General features: G+C 38.7%; 1 protein-coding gene across 4 annotated transcripts in view; it reads right to left on the bottom strand.

Annotated features, from left to right (window-relative positions):
- Positions 1 to 16,479, bottom strand: part of PREP (prolyl endopeptidase) — a 97,844-nt gene that overhangs the window by 68,235 nt on the left and 13,130 nt on the right. For all 4 annotated transcript variants that reach the window (XM_040697159.2, NM_001006410.2, XM_046938879.1 and 1 more), the window contains 3 exons: positions 14,555 to 14,685; positions 11,837 to 12,046; positions 10,502 to 10,623 (listed from right to left, as the gene is read on the bottom strand). In XM_040697159.2, coding sequence (XP_040553093.1) covers positions 10,502 to 10,623; positions 11,837 to 12,046; positions 14,555 to 14,685 — 463 coding nt within the window. The remainder of the gene's footprint in view (positions 1 to 10,501; positions 10,624 to 11,836; positions 12,047 to 14,554; positions 14,686 to 16,479) is intronic.

Here is a 16,479-nt window from a genome sequence, read left to right as displayed (position 1 = left end):
ATTAGCCTGTAGCTACACAGCTATTCAAGCAGAGCCGTGGTTTTGAAGGCACAAAGGAACACTGTAGAATACAGCGCCAAATCTCAGTCCGTGGAAGCTAACTAAAAAAACAAAACCAACCAACAAGCACTTCCAAGTTACCTTTTTGATAAGCACTTTTATCAACCAGGAATTACGCCACTAAAGAAAGGCCATATATCTGCAAGCTTACAAGATGAACAGGAAGGAACACCCAAGATTCCTACTGGACCAAGAAAAACATTATAGGAAACAGCTACTACTGATTTAACAGGGCAGTAGGCAATATTGAGACATTTTGCCATCTCCTTCCAGATGGATTTCCAGGAATGGAAATCAAGGCTAGGTGATCTCTTTTAGAAAAGGATCTTCTGTGTTTTTAGACAAAAATCCACTGAAAGTGTCAGTTTTAATTGAACTAAACTACTGCAATATGTTGTTTAAATAACTGTTCATAGCTGTATGAGCTCCAGGTTTCTTCCTCCTCCTCACTAACTCAAGAAATACACTACTGGCAAGTGGAATACACAAATATACATTGCAGTAGAAGTCAGTAGTAAGACATACACAAGTCTTTCAGTCATAGCCAGAACCCACACAGATTTGTTCTTTGATGCTATGAATTAAGAGCTAACAGAAAACTGCTCACTTCAGTGAGAAAGACTGAAAACTTATTTGCCATTTTCTCATGTGTTGTCATAGCAAGGGCAATTCAGAACCTCTCATGACAGCAAATTTGAGCACATCTAATCAGTTTTTCTTTCCACGTTCCCAAATGAATGAGTGAAGAGTTGATAGCAGTTTATGTTTAATTTGAAGTAGGAATTCCGAAAGCACATTCCTGGTGGGATGCCAATTATGTCTGCCTCCATCACTGAAGCTGTTTTTACATCAGTGAGTCCTATAACCCAAAGGAATGTGACAGAAACAGGACGAGACACTGTTGACTGCTGCATGCTAAAATGTTTAGCATTATATTGCAGATTTAGAGATCCACACTGCAAAGTTACAGTTTGATGAACAAACTTTGGCAGCAGCACCAGTGCACGTAGTCTTCACCCCTAGCTCTTCTTTCTGCTAGGGTTGCTTGTATCCATGCAAGTTCATTCCCCTAACCACACCAGTGCAGGCATTTGTTATCTGTGTGGCAAACCACACTGGAGAACTGACCCAGATGAAAAAAAATAACATGCTCAAAAACAAGCCCCCACTGCTCTATGCAGAGAAAGAAAAACTTGGATGAGAAGAAGAAAAAAACAAAGAGGGGGGAGGGGGAGGAGTCCAGGAGAAGAAAAAAACAGAAAGATATAGAGAAAGCCTCCTTTGCTAGACCAGTATCACAGTATCACAGTTCACTGGGCAGCTGCACAAATGGCTGAGTTAAGACACTGTGCTGAGCAACTGGAAACATGAGTGATAGGGGCAGAGATTGCTTTGATGGCAGCTCAGCTGCTATGCCCCAACTTGCCTATACTGTAAACAGACTAGTTATCCAAATAGCAAAAGGAACATTTGGAACCCAAGAACATTTGGGTTATCCTTACCATAGCTGCATCTTAACGAGGTAAACTGCAACCCTTGCTCTTGGCCCACAAACTTATGAATTGAAATGTCATACCAGCACTTCACTCAAATCTCAGAATGCATTCATAGTTCAATATAAAGGAGACAGCTGTAATGTCAGAGCTGACAGCCTGGCTCAGAAGTAAATTTGTGTTTCCCTTCATCCTATCTGGAAAGAAACACACTGAGAATTTCTGAGAGAGATTTGCAACACCAGTCAGTTTGCATGTTCTCTCATTGATATGATTTCTATTATTTCACACAACATGCATTGATAAAAGGTAAGGAAGTTATAAAGCAATTAAACATTTTAATCTGACGCTTGTTTCCTGTTAAAATAAGACAGAAGTAGTCCTGTAGCCTTTCAACTGGAGTTGACTCTTGAATCCATTCAGTGCTTTTCAAAACCTTCAGGTTAACAACAGCCTTATTGGTGTAACACAGCAACAATCCCTAACACAGCACTGGTAAAGGAAGGATTATTTCAAAGGCACAGTGTTGGTACATAGTTTGTAGTTTTGCAGCTACTATTCAGTCATGTGGCAATTTTGAATGGATTAGATCCATTATTTCAGGAATATTTTCAGTGATGTTCTTTACAGTATACAAAGAAATATCACTAGAATAACTTTACTTGCCAGCTGTGCTTTATTTGTTTCATGGATTACACCTTATAAACCAAACTTCTTCTACAAAGACTTTATAGGGGAGCATTTTTTTTTTTTAAATAGCAGTTTTGTTTCCTATTCTCTCAATTTCCTGTTCTCTCAATTTCCAGGAAAGGTAACCACTCCTTAGAAAAATACTCAGGGAGGAAGCAGTTTTCTTGTGACTTCGGTAAGTTAATGAATATAAGTATTCATTTAAAGTCCAAGAAATGCAGGCATATAAAAAAAGCTTTCCAACTACATAACCATATTTTGTAAAAGAAAGAAAAATATAATTTATTCTACAAGTCATTTAAGGAACCCCAAATCGTCCTATCTTCCACGTTTACAATAGCAGTGACAATCTATGAGGATCCACAGCAAAAGTGAAGTTAAATATTTTGTCTCATAGAAACTCACTCCAGATCTAAAATTCATACATAATTAAACAAGCAAACAAGAAAGAACAAACAGGAGAAGGCTGTAGGGTTTTCTGACTTCCTGGCTTTATGTATTAGCCCTCAACTAAAAAGTCAATAGGAAAGACATTAAAATACTTCCCTTCCAAGTAAAGTGGCTTGACAGCAATTCCTATGAATATTAATGCTAGTTCTTTGAGTACTACCTGGGTAGTTACCAGTGAAAGATTTAGAGCAGGGAAGAGCTCTCTATTTTCACTTCACAAACACGGGTACTTTGAATGCCTATTATTATGTAAAGGCAACTATATATGCTATGTCATTTTAAACTAAACAATTACAAGCCTTACCACTTTTTCATTCTTTATCATCAGGGTAGAAGAAATCCTAATCACTGCATGATTTGCTTCTGCATAATAAGCCATTAAAAAAAATGAAGTAAAAATCAGTTCTTAAAATCATACACCCGCATCCAGAATAAGATAAACTGACCTCTTCTCTTTAACTGCAGATATTAACACCATTATAACCCACATCCTGACCTGCATCCATGGTACCTTTATGAACTACTGCTTTTCTTCAAAAAACAGTGTCCTCTGTATATGGAACAAGGTTAACTGCCATTGCAAACACATTTCCAATAAAACAAAGTAAACAATAGAGCCAAATCGTCAAAGAAGGAACTGCATTCTATGCGCTCAGACAAGGGAACAAAAAACCTTTCAGGGAAAGCAAGATGGGTGGCAATAAAGATAAAACTATGCTGTGTGTGACAATAGTTATAAATTAAGAACTCATAGCATTGGTAACCTACGTTTTAATACTATTATTTTCATTACATGCTAAGCATACAACAGTTTAAAACCAAGAGGAGTAATTGCGTAAGAACTATTTTTCCCTCCCATCAGTATTCATTTATGAATGTAGGAAGCCTTCAGTATAAAGACAGACAGATGACAGCTGTTATTTCCAAATCTTTACATACATGCTGCAAAAATATTGGGCATGATTTCACCAAACCTGAAGAATCTATGTGCAAAAGACACTTCAGACTGATATAGGAATTATCTGACTACCATCACTTCAAATCTTCCTATCAGATGAGTAAATTGAAATCCTAAGCACAAAAAAACCAACCAAACAACAACAAACCCACAAAAGACAAGCCTTCCGCAGAAGAGATGTAAAAGCATCCAGTGAAATTTGTCAAAATACTTGGTCAATAAGAAATAAGGGCAATTTTGTCTACACAGCCTCAAGTGTTCTAGTGTCAAAGATGTGCCACAGTCAAGAATCCTCACTGAAATCTTCCAGCCATTCAAATTCTGCTTTTATTAACTTATTGCTTGAAAAAGCAAAGCTCCTTCCTTTCCCACAAGAAGAAATTAGGTAAAGCATTCTTAAAAGTTTTTGTTTGTATGTTTTAAAGGCACTCAAACTAGTGTATAGTTCCAGCAAAGTGCAAGGTTTTGCACTTGGGCTGGAGGAATCCCAGGCATATATACAGACTGGGAGGAGCAGTCCGTGAGAGTAGACCTGCAAAGAAGGACCTGGAGGTCCCAGTGGAGGAAAAACTTTTAACATGAGCCAGCAGTGTGTCCTTGCAGCTCAGAAAGCAAATGGTATCCTGGCCTCCATCAGAAGAGGAGTGGCCAGCAGGACAGGGAGGTGACTGTCCCTCTCTACTCTGCCCTTGCGAGGCCCTGTCTGGAGTACTGCGTCCAGGTATGGAGCCTCCAATGCAAGAAAGGCAAGGAGCTATTAGAAAGGGTCCAGTGGAGAGCCACAAAGATGATCAGAGGGCTGGAGGACCTCTCCTATGAAGACAGGCTGAGGGAGCTGGGCTTGCTCAGCCTGGAGAAGAGAAGGCTGTGGGGTGACCTCATTACAGTTTTCCAGTACCTAAAGGGAGCCTACAAACAGGAGGGGAATCAACGCTTTACAAGGGTAGATAATGGCAAGACAAGGGGAAATGGTTTTAAGTTGAAGGAGAGAAGATTTAGGTTGAGTATCGGGGGAAAATTCTTTACCAAGAGAGCGGTGAGGTGCTGGAACAGGCTACCCAGAGAGGTTGTGGATGCCCCATCCCTGGAGGTGTTCAAAGCCAGGTTGGATGGGGCCCTGGGCAGCCTGGTCTAATATTAAATGTGCAGGTTGGTGGTGCTGCCTGAGACAGGGGGGTTGGAGCTTGATGATCCTTGAGGTCCCTTCCAACCAAAGCCATTCTGAGTCTTTGATAGTTCCCATAATATTTTCTGTTCTTGAGAAGATGAGAATCCCCTGAAGAATGCTACAAATACTTGTTTTGTTTCCTATTTGTATCACACTGGTTTAATAAATCAGATTTTTAAATTAGTAGACCTAACAGTGGGTGACTATAGGAATGCAGGATTTCTGGATTGGGTCCATCAGAAACCTTTCTATACTGAGAAGCAGGCTTGGTATGCTGTAAGAAGGACATGGTCTTATTGTATGTAGACAACAAGAGAATATGTTCTCCCTTTCCATTTTTCAGCTTAGAGAAACTGCCCTGGACATTAACTCAGTTTCATTATTCTCTCAATTTTCTACATGAGACAGCCTTGTTCTCAAGTGGAACACAACAATATGTGCATGGGTATTTACATACATTCTCCTTAATTCTAGTACAATTAGTAGCTTTCTGAGGTAACAAACTAACGTATTACTTTTTTTTTTTTTCCCAGCGATCCTCAGCTTCTTTTTGAATGCAATGAAAGTCACACAGATGCAAACATATGACACCAGAGTAAATTCAGGAGGTTCCAAAATCTGGGTTAGATCCAATTCTCTTTGAAGCCATTTAGACATTAGGAACAATTTCTTCTCAGAAAGACCAGTCAAGCATTGGCACAGACTGCCCAGGGAGGCGGTGGTCATCCTCCCTGGAGGTGCTAAGAACTGTGGAGATTTAGCACTGAGGGCCATGGCTCAGTGGGCATGGGGGAAGGACGGACTTGGTCATCTTGGAGGTCATTTCCAACCTCAGTGATTCCGTGATACAATGTCTATAAGACATTACACCTACCACAGACCCGTGGGCAGCCAGAAAGAGCACCTGGCTGTTTTACTTAAGCAAACAGGATGCTTTGAGCCCTTACTGTTCATTCTTCCTCTGTGGATGCTGCACTTTCATGATCTTTTAGTGAAAACACACCACAGCCAGCACACATCTGGCAAAACTTATTCCTCTGCACTCCGAATTTCATCTGCAAGTTCACCCTCCTTGCTGGGAACCACTGATATAAACTGACAGTTCTAAATGTTTAAAAATATTTTTCTTGTCAGTTTATGGACTGTGCACAGCGTGTCAAAAAACACCACAAAAAAAATTGTACTTGCTTCATTGTTGGCAGAACTGGGACAGGAGGGTTCCCCCGTTGCCCTCCTTTCATTCCTGCCTACATTCCTATCTGTGTAGTAGGGACTTTTAACACTACCAACTGTGAAAGACTCTTACATAATTTACTGACTAGCTTTGAGAATAACAGTAAGTCTGTGAAAGACAGTTATAGTATAAGAGTATGGAGAGGAAGCAAGAACATACCACAAACAGAGAGGCAGAAGCCTGGGAAGCTCCTGTTTCAAAGACTATCTATAACAGCGCAAATGTTTGGAAAATAATAATAATAATAATCTTCATCCTATACTGCCATCTACTGGAAACACTCAACCCCCATTCCTGCTTCTTCCCAAATCTCTCACCATCCTACAATCTGCACCAGAAAAACATATGCATTTTCTACACTAATGAAGAGATTAGATACCGTTTTCTTCAAAACTGACCTAGCTATAAATCTGAAATATGACTAGTAATAAACATTTTTCCGCCCTCACAGACAATCCATTCCAGTCAGGAGCTGAAAACGCATCTATATTTTTACGCCAACTCAATTTTACACATTACACATTTTGTTTAAATCAAGCATACTTAGTGCTGGTGTTGAATGAGTAACTACCTAAACTGAAGCTATTTTCTTGCACATTGTTTCGTGGATGCAACAAGCTGATAAAATCTCACTTAACCCTCTTCTGTCCTAATTGGAGACCCAGTTTCATTTCCCCATTTAAATATACATCACAGCGACACTGTATTTTTTAAAGTATAATGCCATTACTATAACTTTCTCTGAGAAAGGTGCAAGTGAAAAGGGCTTGACATGGACAAGTCAGGTATTTTCCTCCCTCTACCAGCAGTTGCAAAACCTGCAATTTCTCCTCTAAATCTGAGTATGGAACTTCAAGATCTGACCCTACTACGATAAAAGGTTTGATATTTGAAAGTAGACCATCGATAGCATAATCTGACTGACTCCACTGGAGCTTGTGTAAAACGGGAGAGAATCTTTTTCTGTTTGGCCCAGCTAGGCATTGTAAAATAAAAATGCTTCTTTATTTATCTTACAAGAATGCAAGTAAGCAGACTTTCAAAAAATATTGAGCTGTGCTATATTTTAAAATCTCTGGCAGAGTGATAATACCAGACAACAATATTTAGGGTGGTATCAGTAAGCCACATAGCTTGATTTTTACTAAGGCTATTTTAATTCTTCCCAATTATTTTGTGGTCTTTCACTTTCTCAGATGCATGCTTTAAAAAACAATTGACCAGAAAACCTGTTTGAATGGTTCAAAAAGGAGATTTTTGACCTATTCCAAAAAGATAAAACCACATTTTGCAATCACAATGGTATACTTCAATTGCAGAATATTTGTCATTTCCTGACCATTAAAAACCATCTTCCATTAGTATCAGGGTGCCAGAGCCATGTCTTACAGATGCAGCTCACAGCACGGTCCTAGAAAGTCAGCTGTTTTAGAGTAGTATCACTGACACGCTTATGATTGTTTACTAAAATGGATCTCTGTTTTACCATGATGCCTTAAAATAGTATTTCATCTTACATACAAGCATCTTTGAAAGATTATGCCTCCTAGAGGTTAGAAAAAGTCACTGGCAGCTACACACATTAAAAAGAACCAACAGTTCTTCTCTATTCAACACCCTGCTCCCTCTTCCCAGTACTTATGGGGATGTTTCAATTCCAGAGACTTAGAACTGGTAGCTGCACTACAATCTATTACTCTTCTACACTACAGTAAGAGTTATTACTACCAATGCAGTCTTCCCACCCCACAGACTTTTTGATCACTTATTATAAGTGCTATATATTCTCATCAATGAGAAAAATTACCTGAGACATTTGCTGTCAGAGAAAAAGGCACTTCGTTTAAGGTTGCCTCAAGGTTTTCTTTCATGACAGAAGAGGAAGGAGATGCAGGATCGCTGCTCCTCTGCACTCTGGCCTGGTAAACTCTTCTCCAATCACTACAGACTCCATGCTACTAGCTCTTTTCCATCATCCTCCTCATATTCAGTTCTGTATTTCTGATCTTGAAATGCGTCAGCCCTGCTTCTTTAACTTAGTACACTAACAAAGCCTTTTGTTATCTATTACCTCAAAGAAGGCTTTGCTAAACAAGAACTTACCTAGAACACAAGAGTACCTCTACCTCTATATCTAATATAGAATATATAATTTCTGTATCATCTAGTATGATCTAAGACAGCGAACTTTCACTACCCTGAAAAACAGTATATGCTAATAAATCAAGGTCATAATAAATCAACATTGTAATATTCCACCATCGAGGAAAATTAACTTGCCTTAACAAGTGTAGTTTAGCTCATGACACTACAAGGCAATAATAATAATAATAATATGCATCACTGGTGTGAATCAGTGGATATATCACTGCAAGACATCTGCCACCAACAGAAAGAAGCCCCTGGGGAAAAAATAAGGATAACTCAACACAACTTGTTACTGCTGTTCAAAAACATTTGAAAGTCCTATTTGTAAGTTCATGCCAATATTCAGGTCAGATGGTAAAGGTATGCTTCAATAACAGATGAGATTATGTAAAAGAGTTCTGTTCATCTCTACATTCCGTAAATAAATCCCATTTATGTAGACAAGGTTTAGTGTGGCCACTTTGCTGAGGTGCCTGTTACATGCTTATTCACTGTTCCATTTTGAATCCAAGTGCTCAAATTCTTTGAGACAACTTTTGTCTCCTGGCAGCACAGATAAAATAACCTCACATGGTTGGAGTTGATATCATGGGTTGATATGCTGAACGGTGAAGATAAAGTGATGATCAAATCTTTGAAAAGAGGTGCTCCTAGGAAGAAGTTGCTCCTGGAACCAAATACCCCAATCGAAATAAAAGTCTTTCATATTTATGAGAAGTGTGAGCCTTGAAGAGACCCTCCATAGAAGCAAAGCATAATGTTTAAGCATGGTAGCCAGGAAAGTACTAATAATTACAACAGGATATTATCCACTGGAAAACGATTTTCCCCGGTCCTTGATTAATTGGGTGATCTCAACACTATAACCGCACCCAGATTCAATGGTGCTTAAGAGAGTGCACCATTCTAATCTAGAATCATAGATTCATTGAGATTGGAAAAGGCCACTAGTAGATCACCAACCATTAACCCATCATCACCATGTCCACTAAACCATGTGCCACATATAAATGTTAAATGAACAACTCCAGAAATGGTGACTCTCCACCACCTCCCTGGACAGCCCTTTCCAATGCCTCACCACTCTGAGAATAAATGTTTCCTAATATCCAACCTGAAGCTCCTCAGTGCAACTTCAGGCCATTTCCTCTCATTTTATCACTATTACCTGGGAGAAGATGCCAACCCCTACCTTGCTACTATTTCCCTTCAGGGAGTTGTAGATAGCAATAAGTCTCCCTCGAGCCTCCTCTATTCCAGATTAAACAATCTCAGTTCCCTCAGCTGCTCTCCATAAGATCTGTGCTCCAGACCCTGTCCTATAGCTCTAATATAGTGCTAATTACAAAATTTAGGGCATTTTGAATCATTCAAATAAAGATGATCAAAGCATGGTTACATAAAATTATGGCTAACTAGGCCTTTGAACAGTATAGTTGTAGTTCAACAAAACAAACTTAAGCAATCGCTTCCAGCAGTCACTTTCTGGTAACGCTGTCCACACCATGTTTGTGCTGTGGAAGTCCATCAAAGAGGAAAGAAATGAGCTATAAATTGTGCATATATTATTAACAGAAATCCTGTTTGTCATCACTCTGCAAGTAGAATAGACATATTTCCTTTTTAGGAAAAAGGCTATGAAAGCAAATAGAAAGAAAGTAAATGTGGCAGGGAATATTCAGACAACATGCTTCTTGAAATAGACTTTGTGTAAGAAACGAAGGCTGAGGTTCACTGACAAGAAGCAAAGAGAACAATGATAAATTTTCCATCGAGTGATCCTCTTTTATCCCAAAATTTACATGAGACAATATCCTCAACGAAGGAAAAATGCTGTGTGACTGTGTCATTACAGACTCAAGGACTGATTTAAAGCAGACCAGTCTCACTTTCAGCAATTCTTAGTCAGTGATTCCAAGCCAATGATTTTTAGTCCAATGCTAAGCTCTGCAACTCCAATAGATTCACAGAACGGCTTGGGTTGAGAAGAGATCTTAGAACCCATCCAGTTCCAATTCCCTGCTGTGGCAGGGTTGTCACCCACTAGATCAGCCTGCCTAGGGCCTCATCCAACCTGGTCTTGAATGCCTCCAGGGATGGGGCATCCGTAGCTTCTCAGAGCAACCTGTTCTAGTGCCTCACCCACCCTCTGAGTGAAGAATTTCCTCCTAATATCTAACCTAATAAAAAAATGTTATTTTAAAGAATATGCTTTCCACTCTATATCTGCTACCAACTGTTAGAATCTGAAGAACTAAACACAATTATGATGTTAAGCTTCTTCAGCATGTTCACCATACCTCAGCACCACCCATCCATTTTGGTTCATCAGGAAATTCAGCACACAGGATATCTTCTGATTGGTTAGTTCCTAATACGTGATAATGCAGCTTTTGGTGCAGATTAGTGGAGGTCTCAGTACCTAGTGAAATGCAGATAATTAAACATTTACTTCTCAAAGAAATCCAACAACACCCACATAAAACACTCAGAAACCTCTATATCCTTTTACATATAAAAGAAAAGAGCCATTCAGCAGAGAGAACTAGGAATAATTTAAGTGTACAACCACTCCCCTTCAAACAACCAATGTCCTCTACTATAAGATACATCTTCAAATCACCTGGCAGCCTCGCTCAAACAGACTTTTATTGCAGGCAACTCTTTCTTCAAATGTTAAGGTTTATCACTCCAAACTGAATTTTCTAGAAATACTAAACAATCAAAGAAAAGCAACAACCTCTGCCACCCTTTAAAGATGCTTCTGCTGCTATCTTACATTGGGGAATCAAGGGGAGATCTATTGCTAATTACTATTTTTAGGAACTGTTGTATTTCCATCTGCTGAAAATGAAGCATTTTAAGGTGCAGCATGATGTGCTACTTGAATTTTCCGTTTATTTTTTTTCTTGCAACATTTTCCAGTGTAATACTTCAGATTCTGAATTACAAATGTGTTTAAAAATAAACACAATACATGGTGGGTATCTAAATTACAAGCTCAGCAAAACTATAGGCTACAAATTTAAATACAGACATAGAATTTCAACTCTCTTTGAGGTTTCACAAAGGGCACAGGTTCAGAAGAAACATACTAGTAGCATTCCCCTACAGTAAGAGAAAGCTCCTAAACTCCTTCTATGTTGACACTCTCCAACAATTTATTCCACTTTCTGTACTACTTCGAGTTTTGCTAGCATAAATGTTTAGGTTTGCCGTGCAGCGAACAACAGATAAGTGAGTCTGGTTGAGCAACAAAAACATTACAACTCAGATTACTCTTCACCAAGTCAACCTCCTAAGTCAGTCCATCTATGCCCAGAAAAAAAATGCATAATATGGCAGAGATCTAGAGTAAACTGGTTTGAGACATCAAATTCCAGTCAACCACAGCCGATATGAAAGTTAAAAAAAAAATGCAGAGAAAAATAAAGGGGCCAGTAAGCTTTTAAGAAAAGAATAGTCTCAGACAGACACGAACGAAAAGAAGGGGCAATAACTGAATACAGGTTTTGGCAATATAAGACAATCTGATATCTAACTGTATAAACTAGTATTAACTATTTGCTGAACAAATTAATTGAAAAAGTTATTTTGCTTCCACATAGCATGCAAACTGGTACAGTCATACTTACCATCACTTTTCCCATCTTGTTTTGGATAGCAGTTATAGAACATGCCTTTTCCATCATGGGTCCATGCCATGCAACTGAATTTAACTCTTTCCAGTGTATCTGGAAGCTCCTCAGGGCCTTCCACTTTCATAAACTTGATAGTAACCCAATCAGAACCACTAGAACTCAGGCCATATGCAAAGTATTCACCATCTTCACTGAATGCATAACCTAGAAAATCAGAAATAAACAAGATGCCGTAAGAACCAGAACAAGGAATCAGTGTTTTCAATAAACAGTGTTTGCTATTTTCCCACATGGCTTTTTACTATTTACTACATGCTAGTCAAATCTCAACAAAAGAGAGGTATAACTGAAAGCAGTTAAAAGGACTGTGCTCACCGAAGACCAAGAGGATTTATTGTCTAAAGACAATGCAAGCAACTACACCAACTATAATTTGGGATTTGCAGTAGTTTCCCTATCTTGGGCTTCTGAAATAGGTTGCAGATTCATGTTTAGTCATGTGTACTCAGCAAGTATGTTTAGTAGCATAACTAGTACTCAGCATGTGATATACAATTTGAGCAATAGTTATTCTTCTTCCCTGAAGTTGGTGGTAAGGATGGAGACTGCAAATGCACATAGGCAGAGACCACAAACTGAGGTTCTAAGACAGTTAAAAGCACAACAGAAGTTAACATGAATTGAAATGGAAAAAAAAAAGAAAGTCTGAAGTAAAGAAATTACTGCTTCAATATTCAGAAGGTTTTCCATCATAGTCAACAAGGATCAAATTCACTTCTGAAAATCAACTCAAGAGACGGAATTATAATAAGCCTATCAAGACCTGAAAGTAACTACTGAAAAAGAAAATGCACTTAATAGGAATTTCAGGTTTAAGACACACCACTCATGCACCCCAACATATTCTCCACCTGTAAGAACACAGGTGGTCATTCTGATTAAGAACAGAATCCATACAGGAGTCTTCAGAAGTAACAAGATGATGCCTGCAAGAGCAACACAAGCACACCTATTTCCTGCAAGTATTCTTCCAGCTTCTGACCATTTTTAGGAAACGTCTTTTCCATGAAGCAGTTTGTTAATCATCATCAGTGGGTGCCTTCCCTTGACCTTCGCCACCCTCCCTTTAAGCCCACAGTAAGCTCCCTGTATCAACGTCAACTGTCATTGTTGATCAAACCTATTACTTCCAAGATGAACAACCATCTTCTTTGCTTTGGACTCAACTCCCACTGCCCTCAGTTGATATCCTCTCATTCTCAGAATAGAAAAAATAATGAATAACCAAGCCCTTTCCACTCTCTCCATCATACTTAATGCCACACAGTATTTTGTAGACTGCTATCACATCCCTGCTAAGTTATCTTTTTTCCAGATCGATTGATCTGGGCACATTCAATTGTTTCTGACCTTTGCTCCAAACCTTTGAGTGTCCCAGTTGCCCTTCTCTGAACTATAATTTAGAGCCCCTTTTGGGAGCTGACCAGGCTGACACTGTATTTAATTTCCAAATGCTACCACATAAACCCCCTGGGTTGCAAATATAATGACGTTTTCTGTTCTTGCCTCCATTTCTTTCTTAACTATTTCTGACACTCAATGTCTTTATTTTGGGTGGTATAAGGAACCAGGGTGACAGTGTCACGGAATTATCTATTACAAACCACAAATTCTTCTGAAGTAGTCATGGTCAGCTCAGAATCCCATCCATTTCTCTCCAAATGAGGTCAAGGTTTTTTGTCCCCTGAGCATCATTAATTTATCTACCTCCTGCATCTTTTCACAGTCATTCTTCAGTCTTTACATGGGATAACTCCTTATTATCAACAAACTCTGCCACGTCTCTGCTCACTCCTTTTTCTAGATATATGAGAATATATAGAACAGCCCAAGTCCTTTCATAGTTCCTGAGAGCTGCACTGGTGATTTCTACTTCGAGAGCTAGTCCAGTCTCTGTCTTTACATTATTTATTTTAAAATCAATCACCTCTTTTTCCATGGCTGTCTTCTCTCTAGTTGCATTTAGAAAGAGGCTTTGTTATAAGCCTTTCAGAAATGCAGCATGAACCTGATCTGATATCCATACTTTAAAGGCAGAACTTCTCTCTGAAAAAGCCATATTGATTCTTTTTGATTAGATTATATTCAAATTGTCTGCTAATTCTGTCCTTTGTGTAGTTTTCATCAATTGGTCTTGCAAAGACTTCAAAGGCTTCTAGATTTAAGAGCCTTGCTTCTGCAGTAAGCCAACAAGGAGTGGGAAAATGGACAGCTAACGTGAGTTAACACTGAAGTGAACACAAGGCATCTTGTGATTCTCACAGAAGTTAACACTATGCTACTTCACTCTTCCTTACCTTAACTTGCAGGCTTGAATTAAAAATGCAAACTAAAATTTTAAGATAATTAGTTGATAGAAGTTCATAAACTTTTTTTTGTAGCTACAGAAAGCCTCAAGATCCATACATATTTCAGTGGAATACATTCCAGATTTATGAAGACATGGCAAAAATAAACCCAGTTAATTATGAATATAACAGACTTAGAAGTGTTCTTCTGAAAGGCAAAGTACATATGGCTACTATGATTACTTTGATGCTAACAAGCCACTCTAGTCGTACATTTTTGGTTTTTAAATACATGAAGAGTTGCAAACTATTTCTAACACCTGAAGACCCAGACTTGTTCAGGAGTAACTGCTGTGTCACCAACCTCGTAAAGCCACAGTGCCATCATCAGAAAGCTTATTTGGATCAAGAAAAACTTTGGCATCAGCATCCAAGGAGTCTTGTACATATAAAACCCGCTGGTTCTGTAGTCCTGTATTGTAAAAGTGAAAATACCTAAAAGAACAAAAGATGGCAAAATGACTACGAAGAATTCAGGTTTTTCAATTAGACGACCAAGATGAGCTTGTGTTAGATTGTCATGAAGTGAATAAAAGACAGGTAAATAGGGAAATACAAACATCATAGCAGAACAGGAACCATGGCTTCCCCTGTAACCATCACAGAGTTGATGATCCACTTTGACACGGAGTAGGCCCAGACACTAATTTCTAGGCTTCTGAAGACAAAAAGGATTCCAGCCCAATAAGATATAGAGATTATATAAAGGAGACTATAGAGTGCACCTAAAAAAATCTTTTAATACTAAAAGCGACATTTATCACAGTGTATTTCAAACAAAGCAAAATGTTCTAAGCTCCATATAACTGTCTACATTAAAAAGCTCTGGCAGACTTAGCATTTCTCAGGTTCCCATCTCCCATATTCTATACTTTGACATTCACATGGCTGCTTTCAACCTGTACTGAGTGGTCACAGCTCAAACAAAATTTTCCCAAGATCTGTAACAATGGCATAGGCTCCTATCTCCCTTACCAAGTGTTAATTAACTTGGTAGAACCCCTTAATCTCTTAAAACAGAATACAAAGTATAGGGGCACAATTTTTAAACCACTATGATTTAAGCTCAGCACAAGCCAATCAATAGAGTAACACTCAAACTAAAAAACCACCTATTAAAAGCAAAGTGAAATGTCATGAATTGAAGCACATTAAGTTCCTGGTATAGCTGGTCTTTCTGGAGGACAGTCAGTTGCAACAAATTAAGAATTATTTTTTTTAATCTCTAGAGGAAACTATATTCAACACTGCCATGAACACTTCTGCAACATAAAATATTATGAGCGTTAATAACCACAGCTGGACATGTTTGGCACAGGGAGAACGGCTTAGAGAATCCAGAGCAATCACTGACCAAGCCTGCTCCAGAATCAGATTTGGCACACTTACACGTGCAGTAGCATCACATATAACTGTAAGCTTTTCCTGACTTGCTCAACAGTGCTTACTTCCCTGGGTACAGCACTGTCCTACTGCAGCTTCACTGCTTCTGGGCTTAAATTTAACATCTTTAAGAGGTGGCAGGCTGTGTCATGTAAGTGACAAATCAACATCAGCTCCCCACCGTACACCAAAAAACAAACAGAAAACAAAGCCTTTCCTCTCCCCCAAACCAAAACACCCACACAGTATACTTTCCCTCCATTAATAACAAGAATCTACGCCCTCTCTCACAGCATAGGACAGATAACTAAAGAGCTGCAGATCTCTCTCAATACCAATGCAAAAGTCTTAAGGTAACTGAGGTATCTTTTGCTCCTCCCTGTGCCTACCAGTGAAAACATGCCTGGTATAAGTAGGTGCTCACTTAAAGATCAAATTAATTGAGATTATTGGAACAGACAACTCTTGTTTGGTTTTAGTAAATATTTAGAACATGTACCTGACAGATTTGTGCTTTTTTTCTAGGAGGAAGTGTCTTTAACTGGCAGTGATAAACCCTCAAAGAAACAGCTCAGTTTTATTTTTACAGCAGCTGTCCTACACTGTAGTTAGAGTTTTGATAAATGCACTATTTTTATTAAAAAGATGACAAATGCACAAGAAGATAATATGACTGGGAATCGCAAACACTCTAGCACCTTGTGCTCTGCATCATGCAACCACATGTATTAAATACCAGCTTACACACATGCCTTTCCTAGTTCCCAATAATAAAGGAATAAATGCAAGTATAGCTTATAATTTATCTAACTTGTATTTGCTTTTGACCTGCTCCACATTCATCTA

The sequence above is a fragment of the Gallus gallus genome, chromosome 3 (assembly GCF_016699485.2).
Source record: "Gallus gallus isolate bGalGal1 chromosome 3, bGalGal1.mat.broiler.GRCg7b, whole genome shotgun sequence".
Taxonomy (NCBI): domain Eukaryota; kingdom Metazoa; phylum Chordata; class Aves; order Galliformes; family Phasianidae; genus Gallus; species Gallus gallus.
This window is presented reverse-complemented; position numbering and strand designations above follow the sequence as displayed.